We start from the raw sequence: 10,808 nt of genomic DNA, 5'->3' as shown, positions 1-10,808 counted from the left end.
GCCCACAATCCAGGCATGTGGCCTGGACTGGAATCAAACTGCTGACCTCCTGGTTCCTTGGTGGATGCTCAACCACTGAGCCACACTAGCCAGGCTTGATTTATGACCACAGCAGTTATGCTGACAGCAACACCAACAATAGAATAGAAACATTATTGTCAGCATGTTCAATGTAATTAAAATTGTGTCCATAGCAATATAACTGTATGTCTTTCTATTTAAATATCATTCCCCATATACCAATATTTTGTAACAATCTGACACAGAAAGAAGGTCCCTTCCTACCTTCATAAATCTAATTGTTTTGGGGTGCAGGTCTGGATGAAGAGGAATACTCAATTACAGTATTACTAGGAGCCCTGGCAATGAAATTCATGCATAGGGGTGGGTCCCTTAGCCCGACCTGCACCTTCTCCAATCTGGGAGCCCTCAGGGGATCCTTCTCCAATCCCAGAATTTCTGTCTGTCTTTGCAATCATATGAGCGAATTGTCTGAGACCCCACCCCAATTTGGTTTGATGCTCACAGAATAATAGAGGTCTTTTTTCTTTCTTTGCTCTATTGGTGGAGATTTCCTAGAAGTTGCAGGACATCTTCTTTAAAAAAAATTTTTTTTATTGATTTTTTTACAGAGAGGAAGGGAGAGGGATAGAGAGTTAGAAACATCGATGAGAGAGAAACATCAATCAGCTGCCTCCTGCACACCCCCTACTAGGGATGTTCCCGCAACCAAGGTATATGCTCCTGACCAGTATTGAACCTGGGACCTTTCAGTCCACAGGCCGACACTCTATCAATTGAGCCAAACCGGTCAGAGCAGGATATCTTCCTTTCAATTTTTTCTCACCACTCTGAGTTTACTTATGTCTCTCATCTTTGCTTTCCCTCCATCCCCCACCCGCAACAGTGACTTGCTCCATGCTCACTTTGCTCTAGTGCAGGGGTGGGCAAACTTTTTGACTCGAGGGCCACAATGGGTTCTTAAACTGGACCGGAGGGTCGGAACAAAAGCATGGATGGAGTGTTTGTGTGAACTAATATAAATTCAAAGTAAACATCATTACATAAAAGGGTACGGTCTTTTTTTTTTTAGTTTTATTTATTTCAAACAGGCCGGATCCGGCCCGCGGGCCGTAGTTTGCCCACGGCTGCTCTAGTGTCTAGATCAGTGATGGCAAACCTTACACATGTCAGAGGTGACACACAAACTCATTTTTTGGTTGATTTTTCTTTGTTAAATGGCATTTAAGTATATAAAATAAATACCAAAAATATAAGTCTTTGTTTTACTATGGTTGCAAATATCAAAAAATTTCTATATGTGACATGGCACCAGAGTTAAGTTAGGGTTTTTCAAAATGCTGACACGCCGAGCTCAAAAGGTTCGCCATCACTGGTCTAGACAGTGTTTCTCAATCTTCTGGCTCTTTAAATACAGTTCCTCATGTGGTGACCCAACCATAAAATTATTTTCGTTGCTACTTCATAATTGTAATGTTGCTACTGTTATGAATCGTAATGTAAATATCTGATATGCAGGATGGTCTTAGGCGATCCCTGTGAAAGGGTCGTTCGACTACCAAAGGGGTCGCAACCCACAGGTTGAGAACTGCTGGTCTAAGAGATCCTGAAACACGTCTGCCACCAGAACTACGATTACCAGAATTCCTGGGGCTCACTGTGCTCTTGGTCTCCACTTCTGCCACAGAGAGCTGTCTGACCAACAGCTGGTTCTGGCTGATTCTGCGGGAATGGGACTTCCTCCTCCCTGCTGACAGTCTCCAAGGTGGCAATGAGTAAGCTGGGGTGACCGAGGAAGCTAAGCCCTCCAAGCCTCCCAAGTCACCCGCTCTTTGTCCACTCTCCCACTCTGCCAAGCCACCCAAACCCCCGGCCCCTAGGCGCCTGTGCACGTGTGAGCTGCCCACAGGCCCACCATCTTTGTTGGGTTAACTTGCATACTCACTCCTGATTGGCTGTGAGCATCACAGAGGGATGATCAATTTACATATTTGTCTATTATTAGTATAGATGTGATAATAAGGGAAAACATTCAAGCTCTCAGAATACACACTGTGCAAAATTTACATGCTTATCATTGCACTTGCAAAGGATCATGAGTTTATGTGTTGTTAGTAATACATTCATTCTTCTCCGACCACTTAAAGTCCACTTCCATGGAATGGAAACTGTCCATATGGCTCCCAAATGCACCTACATAAATTCCAGCTCCTGCCTCATAGACATATGTGAATCAAGAAGAGTTTTAAGACAAGGTTACCTTACTCAACTATAGGTTATAAACAATACCAAATATCTGCTTTCATTATACTTATTTTTTATTTAATTGCCATTCTATTTTTTTTAATATTTTTTTAATTGATTTTTTATAGAGAGGAAGGGAGAGAGATAGAGAGTTAGAAACATCGATGAGAGAGAAACATCGATTAGCTGCCTCCTGCATATCTCCTACTGGGGATGTGCCCGCAACCCAGGTACATGCCCTTGACCGGAATCGAACCTGGGACCCTTCAGTCCACAGGCCGATGCTCTATCCACTGAGCCAAACCGGTTTCGGCTGCCATTCTATTTTTATTATAGGACTATGTCATGCATACATTGAACCTTTCAAAATTTATTTTTAATTTGAGTATATTTTTCATTTCTGCTTTTGATTGATTGTGCAAAAAGTTCCAAATATTTCCCAAAGAAGTGGGGAAAGTGGTCACTTGTGGAGGTGTGAATGTTATCTAGATAAAGACTCCACTTGAAGACCTCCATGTGTTAACTTCCATGCTCTTACTGCCTCCTAGTGGCTGGTAACCTGTCACTGCCACAGCTGTACCACATTATGTCTGGAAGGCTTTTGTTTCTAGGTCGGAAACAAAAACTGGCAGTTAACTGAAGGATCAGCTAAGGTTCAGTGGTGTGATAATTTTTCTCAATAGGTTAAGAAAATTTTTTCTACATACCAGCTCTTTTCAACTATTTAGAAAGAAGAATCTTTCCTAAAATTCCAAGGACAAATGCTACCATTCAGCTCAAATTATCAGAGTTCTATCACTGATTATCTTCCCCATCACACTCTGCATTACACAGGGCAGGTACCCAGACTTCCTGGATCATGATTTTATGCCTAGTAAGTAGCTCAGGACATAACTACAGGAAAAGCTTAACTAGTAGGTATAGAATTGAATTGAAATTCTGAGTATTCAGGATAGCTGTGGAGTGTATCATTGGATTTCACATTCTTCTTATTCAAATATTCTTGCTAGAACTATAAGAACATATGGAAGCATTGACTTCCCTAAGTGTCCTAACTGGTGACTTCACATTGTTATTGTTCTTTTTTTTTAATATATTGTATTGATTTTTTACAGAGAGGAAGGGAGAGGGATAGTTAGAAACATCGATGAGAGAGAAACATCGACCAGCTGCCTCCTGCACACCCCCTACTGGGGATGTGCCTGCAACCAAGGTACATGCCCTTGACTGCAATCTAACCCCAGACCCTTCAGTCCGCAGGCCAACGCTCTATCCACTTAGCCAAACCAGTCAGGGCACATTGTTATTGTTCTTAAGTTTCTGTTTTGCTTCCTTTGTTTATTTTCCACTCCTATGAACTTAACTTTCATTTCTCACTCCACTCCTGTCGGGGAACTCCTCTGTGGAGAGCCGGTCGCTGGCTTGGTGAGTGAATACTGACCAGACTCACAGCTGATCTCTTCCATTGAATTAAGACTCCTGTATATTTCCTAACAGTAAGTGGGGCATTTTCTGGGGACAAAGGATAGGAGGCTTTGGGGGAGCAGACTGACTGTGTTTGGTGTCTTAAATTGTGATTCTGAAGCTGCTCTGCTGACTGTCTCTGCTGAGGTGGCAGAAAAGAGAAACACTGAGTCAGGGGGAAGAGTGGTCTTTAGAGAAGGGCTGTTTAAAACACCAGAGTCTTATTTATTTCTTGGAGGGATCATTATTTCTCCAGGCTGTTACCTCAGCTTCTCCCTATCCTGTAGTTTTGACTTTCTACCTTTCCAAGGTGAGCCAGAATACTCCTTTCCCAGACAGCAAATCCCTTCCTCCTGTTCTCCAGGAAGCCTGTGAGATGGAGCCCTGTTCTCCCTCTTCAGAAAGCCCAAGCTCCTGGTGAGGCCAGCAGGAGTGAGAGCCCTTATCAGAAGGCATGTGGGAGGGGCAGGCTCTTAGGGGCTCTGCAGGGACCAGACCCTCTTGAAGCTGGTCCTCTTACTCTTTTGTTAAATTAGCTTTATTTATTTATTTATTTATTTTTACAAAACTTTATTCTTTAATGTATAATAAGCTCCCAGACAATATTTCTTCATTCTAGCTGTAGGTGGCAACTGATGTTATCATAGGGAATCCAGATATTAAAACAGGAATGGAATTTAGGATTACCATTGCCCCAGCCACAAAGGAACAGCCCATTTCTGGCCAGATTTCTTTATTTCACATGTGTCCTGGGGGCCCTTTCCCTTGGCCTTTGCTTTCTGCTGGCATGCCTTATCTTCCTCATCCATCTGCTTCTTGGGCTGTCTCGGGGGCTTTTTCTTGCCACTTTTGAGACTGCATATGACACCTGCTGCCCTTTCCCTTAGTGCTGATTCTTTCACTTATATCTTAGTGACTTCTGGGAAGCTGTGCACAACCTTCCTGATAAATGCCCAGCACTTTGGCCAGCCTGATGAGAGAGGCTGGATAACCAGATTGCTGCCCATCTCTGTAGCCCCCAGGTGGCCACTTGTCTCTCACAGGTCCAGGAACAGGCAACTTATTGTCTCCTTGGCCATGGCTCACTGATGTCTCTGTGCACCCTATGACTCTGGTGCCTTCTCTGGCTTTAGAGTGCATTCTGCATCATCCTGGGCATAACCCTTCCATTGTTTATTACCTTAACAACCCTTTACTGACTTTTCTCTTGCCTTGAGATAAGAAAAGGAGTTGGTAATTTTTCAGAAAGAACTCCATCTTAATCTCACCTTTGAACAGTTTGTACCTTGATATCTCTGTTACATAGATTTTGAAGTGTACTTAACTTCTTGCCCCTTCTCAGAGATTATGGATCTGTGACTCATACCAGGACAAGGTGTGAACTAACTGCATTCTCAAGGGCTATTATAGGTTCCTCAAAACAGGAAAAAGTAAGTTTTTATATATTTTAAAGATTTTACATTTAAATCTCAATAACAAATGGATTCACCTGTGGCATAATACTACATTCTGCTGAATGTACAATAAATATTAGTTATCTACAAAAATTATATTTTGAGATGGGAAGAGAAAGTAAACAAAGAATAAAAGCGTAAGATGGTATAAAATAAGATGGATATTCCTATGGTATAAATGTAAAACCAAGAAACAACAACAATAATAGACCAAAAGGTCATCGTAGGACAAGGTATCTATAGAGCCCTGGTAAAAGGACTTTACTGTTTTAAATACATTTCAGTTTAGGTCTCAGTGTGAGAAGGTGATTTTGAGTAAAGTCTTCAAGGAAATGAGGGGATTTTTTGTCCTGAGTGATTAAAGAATACGAATGCAATCAGTGTGGTTTGATGGGAAGGTGAGTTGAGTGGGTAAGGCAATAGAAGGGGATGTGTAATGTAGGCCTAACTAGGCCACGATAAAGATGGATTCACTGATGGCATGCATCTGAGCAAAGGAGTGGCAGGGTTAATGTGGACTTTAAAAAATCACTCTTGCTGATGGTGGACAAGGATGCAAGCAGACACTGAGACCAGTGACAGGATCAGGAGAACTAGCGGGGAAACCATTCCTGGAATCTAGGTAAAAGACTCATTTGGATGCGACCTAATGAGAAGAGAGTGCTGCAGGCTTTTCTGATGAACTTCCAGGAGAGAAAGGGATGAAGGAGGGGTAGTTTTATGAAGAAGACTTCTATTTCTAAATGATTTATTTGAAACAAATTGACCCGAGAGCTAGAGGTCTTGTGGTGAGGTTGTTTAATGTGGTGCAGACTAAACCCTGGATGGAAGGAGGTGGGATAGAAGAAAGAACTCTGAATATAGCGGCATGGGAGGACTTGCCATGTTTCTCAACTCACCAGGTGTCTGGATGCCAAGAACAGGTTCACCTTCTCATTGGTAGTTACTGATCCAGGGTACAGGAGCGGTTTTAAGAATGTTGGCTGGACACTCCCCCGCCGGCGCGTCCCCACCGCCTTCTCCAGCTGTAGGGGACGCCCGCTGGGGGTTCTGCGCGGGCGGCGGAGGGGCGCGTGGGGGAGGGAGCGCAGGCTGCTCCGCGCCCCGAGGAGCGCTGGTGTGCTCGCCCAGAGCCCGGGCGGCGGGTTACCGCCACGGGAGATGCCGGCACCGCACGGACAGGGAAGAGCGGGCACCGCGGCCGAGGCTCGGCAGGGACCCGCGATGGCAGCGCCTCGGGAGGAGACTCCAAGGAAGGCGGGTTGCTCTGGCAGCGGCCGCTGAGGGGCTGGCGGGCGACCTGGACGGAGGGACGAGAGGCGCGCTCCGCGTCCGCGCCCTGCTCCGTCGCCTCCGTTGTCTAAACTTCAGGCTCCCGTCCACCCGCCCTCCGCGCCCGCAGTCAACAACTTCTCGGCCCCCCTGCGCCCCCGCCCTTGCCCGCCGCGCGGCTGGGACCAGGGACCTCCGGCCCGAGATGCGCTGGTGAGGCGTTGGCGGGCGGCGAGGAGAAGCTCGGCTGCGCCCGGGAGAGGAGACGGTGTGGCCAGGGGCGCGGGGCGGAAGGGCGCGACCGCTCTGCGCCTCCCCCCCGCCCCCCCCCTCCTCCTCCCCTCCTCCTCCCCCCTCCTCCTCCCCCCTTCCTCCCCCCTCCTCCTCCCCCCTCTTCCCCCTCCTCCTCCCCTCCTCCTCCCCCCTCTTCCCCCTCCTCCTCCCCTCCTCCTCCCCCCTCTTCCCCCTCCTCCTCCCCTCCTCCTCCCCCCTCTTCCCCCTCCTCCTCCCCTCTCCTCCTCCCCCCTCCTCCCTCCTCCTCCTCCCCCGTCCTCCCCCTCCTCCTCCCTCCTCCTCTTCCTCCTCCCCCCTCCTCCTCCTCCTGTCCATGTCGTGCAAGCAGCCGCCGCAGCTGGCAAGCGCCTGGGCCTCGGAAATGTCGGCGTCGCCGCCGCCGGCCAGGGCTGCCAGTGCCGCCAGTGCCGCCATCTCGGCCTCGGAGAAAGTGGACGGGCTTCACCCGGAAATCGGTGCGCGAGGCGCTGAGGCAGGAGCCCTCCCAGGCCTCGTGGCAGTTCCGCCGCCAGGGCAGCCCCCTGGAGCGGCAGCCCCGGGCCCAACTCAAAGATGCCACTTCAAACGAACAACAAGAACTCTGCTGCCAGAAGTTGCAACAGGGTTGTGTACTGTTTGATTTCATGGCCTCTGTTTCAGACTTGAAGAGCAAAGAAATTAAGAGAGCAGCACTGAATGAACTGGTTGAGTATGTTTTCAACTAATCGTGGTGTAATTGTTGAATCAGCGTATTCTGATATAGTCAGAATGATCAGTGCAAATAGCTTCCGTACTCTTCCTCCAAGTGATAATCCAGATTTTGATCCAGAGGATGAACCCACACTTGGGGCTTCTTGGCCTCACATACAATTGGTGTATGAATTTCTTCTTAAGATTTTTGGAAAGCCCTGATTTCCAGCCCAGCATTGCAAAGCGATACGTTGATCAGAAATTTGTACAACAGCTCCTGGAACTTTTTGATAGTGAAGTTCCCAGAGAACGTGACTTCCTGAAGACTGTTCTGCATCGAATTTATGGGAAATTTCTTGGATTAAGAGCATTCATCAGAAAACAAATTAACAACATTTTCCTCAGGTTTATATATGAAACAGAACATTTCAATGGTGTTGCTGAACTCCTGGAAATATTAGGAAGTATTATCAATGGCTTTGCATTGCCACTGAAAGCAGAACATAAACAATTTCGAATGAAGGTTCTTATTCCTATGCATACTGCAAAAGGATTAGCTTTGTTTCATGCTCAGTTAGCCTACTGTGTTGTATAGTTCCTGGAGAAAGATACAACACTAACAGAACCAGTGACCAGAGGATTGCTGAAATTTTGGCCAAAAACATGCAGCCAGAAAGAGGTGATGTTTTTAGGAGAAACTGAAGAAATCTTAGATGTCATTGAACCAACACAGTTCAAAAAAATTGAAGAGCCTCTTTTTAAGCACATATCTAAGTGTGTATCCAGTTCTCATTTTCAGATTGCAGAAAGGGCGTTGTGCTTCTGCAATAATGAATATATTCTTAGTTTGATTGAGGAGAATATTGATAAAATTCTGCCAATTATGTTTGTACAAAATCTCCAAGGAACGCTGGGATCCGACCATCGTAGCCCTGGTCTCCAATGTGCTGAAAACCCTAATGGAAATGAATGGCAAGCTTTTCGATGCTCTTACTAGTTCATACAAAGCCGAAAGACAAAGAGAGAAAAAGAAGGAATTGGGACGTGAAGAATTATGGGAAAAAAATTAGAGGAGCTAAAACTAAAGAAAGCTCTAGAAAACCAGAACAGTGCTTACAACATGCACAGTATTCTCAGCAATACAAGTGATGAGTAAAGAGAAACATGCCACCTCTGTGGGATAGGCACCGTTTTGTACACTTTTTTTAAAAAATGTAAAAATCATGAAACCTCAACGGTATAATTAGAAGGTCAATTTTTTTTCTGGCAACTGTAAATGAAAACATATATGGACTAAACATAGCTCCGTGCTATATCATGGCCACAGTACATTGTAACATTTGTCTAATCATCGATTTATTGTGTCACATATGAAGTTCCACAGAAATGAACTTCATCATCTATAATATGAGTGAGATAATTATGGGAGCGGTAAGAATTATGACTTGAGTTCTATTTTGATTGTGTTGCACACAGATACAGTAGTCTGCTCTGTATATTTTTCTCTTTTATAATGTGCTTTTCACATTGCTGCAGACCTTAGTTACATCCTGGGAAAAAAGTATTTCCTAAATAAAACTAAGGTATAATCCTTACCTTTCCCTTTGTCCCTCTCAGAAATATGATTGGGGGGAATTACCTGCCAAAAGCCTCCCTTCGTTAGAAATATTACTGTACTCTGGAATTGGAGCAAAAAACTTAAATCTCCAGGCTTTTTAAAGCACAACTTATAAATAAAAGCTAGGAAAGTAAACCAAATTCTTCAGATTGCTCCTCATGGTCCCCCTTATCTGCAACTCCCCAGTGATGAGCACAGATTAGTGGGGGCAGCGCAGGTGAGCACGCAGCCTGCCTCTCAGTTCATTCTTCTTCCTCCCCTTCCCCACGGCTGAAAGCAGGGCCCTTCCAGCCCTCACCACCTGCCCTCCTCCAGTCCCTCCTGATGGGGGCTTCCTGTCCCACAGCGTGGTGACACCAAGTGCTCCTTGTCACTGCCTGGCTTTACTTAAAGGAACTGCAGTTGGCTTCTGTAGCGTTCTAAGAAGGTTGACTATACGGGTCTTGTATGCTTTTACTTGGTCAAGTATTTCTCATAAATTTTGTTATCAGAGTACCATTCCAATCTCTTAACTTGCAGTTGTGTGGAAAACTGTTTTGTAATGAAAGGTCTTCATTGGGGGATTGAGCAGCATTTAATAAAGTCTATCTTTGTATTTTGCCTAAAAAAATAAAAAGAATGTTGGCTGACCCTCTATAAGATTTTTTTCAACATTGTGGAGACATGTTCATTTTTCTTATCTGAATTGTACATGTACAGAAAGCCACTGTAGGGACAATTAGGATATAATGAGAGAAGAAAACTCAAGACCTAGTTGACCCTTACCTTACTCTGTAAAGCCTGTCATACAAAATGCACTCTGTAAAAACTCCTATATTGCACCATCTCCAAGAGGGAGAATACATTTTGTCTCTGTCTATGTGTCTGTCTGTCTTTTTATTAGTGATATATATATATATATATATATTAATATATATATTATATTAATATATATATTAATATAATATATATATATATTAAGTGATATATATATATATATATATCACTTAATATATATATTGTTATTTCTTACCTGAAGATATTTTTCCATTGAGTTTTAGAGTGGAAGGGAGGGGAAGGGACAGAAAGAGAGAAACATTGATGTAAGAGAGACACATCAGTCTGCAGGCCAACACTCTATCTACTGAGCCAAACTATCTAGGGCTCTGTCTGTCTTAGTGGGAGGCTATCAATGGCATAATGCTTCTTCAATGATAGAATACAACAAACAAACAAACAGATACTTTTGTTAGTTTTCTAAGCCTGTCATACAAAATGCACTACAAACTAGTTGGCTTAAATTTATTCTCACAGTTCTGGAAGTTGGAAATATAACATCAATGATGTTGGCAGGGTTGGTTCCTCTCAGGGCTGTGAGGGAAGGATCTGTTCCATGCCTCTCTGCTACTTTCTGATAGTTGGCTGGCATTTATTGGCATTCCTTGCTATATAGTGGTATGTGTCTCAACAACCCTACCTATTTTAAAAGAATAACGTTGACCTCTGTAAGTCATTTATTTTATCTACACATCTGAAGAAAAGAGTACTATTTTTTAAATTTATTTTTCTTTCCTTTTTTATTTTAATTTTCAATTACAATTGACATTCAATATTATGTTGTGCTAGTTTCAGGTCTACAGCATAGTAGTTAGACCATATGCTTTACAAAGTTCCCCTCTCCCCCAATATTTCAAGTTCCCACTTGCAGCATACATAGTTATTACAATACTCTTATTTCCCCCTATGTTGTACTTTTATAATCTTATGACTATTTTGTGACTACCTGTTTGTAC

At 44.1% G+C, this 10,808-nt stretch overlaps 1 protein-coding gene and 1 pseudogene across 1 annotated transcript in view; both read left to right on the top strand.

Annotated features, from left to right (window-relative positions):
• The window catches only part of LOC139018404 (uncharacterized), a 44,996-nt gene that overhangs the window by 20,253 nt on the left and 13,935 nt on the right, over window positions 1-10,808 (top strand). The window contains exon 8 of the mRNA XM_070427017.1: window positions 3,583-3,690. Coding sequence (XP_070283118.1) covers window positions 3,583-3,690 — 108 coding nt within the window. The remainder of the gene's footprint in view (window positions 1-3,582; window positions 3,691-10,808) is intronic.
• Window positions 7,031-9,891, top strand: LOC139017263 (serine/threonine-protein phosphatase 2A 56 kDa regulatory subunit alpha isoform pseudogene; annotated as a pseudogene).

The sequence above is a fragment of the Myotis yumanensis genome, unplaced genomic scaffold, assembly GCF_028538775.1.
Source record: "Myotis yumanensis isolate MYYU_CA2020_CCGP unplaced genomic scaffold, mMyoYum1.0.hap1 SCAF_10, whole genome shotgun sequence".
NCBI classification, from domain to species: Eukaryota; Metazoa; Chordata; class Mammalia; order Chiroptera; family Vespertilionidae; genus Myotis; species Myotis yumanensis.
The sequence above is the reverse complement of the archived record's forward strand: the minus strand, read 5'-3'. Positions and strand labels throughout refer to the sequence as shown.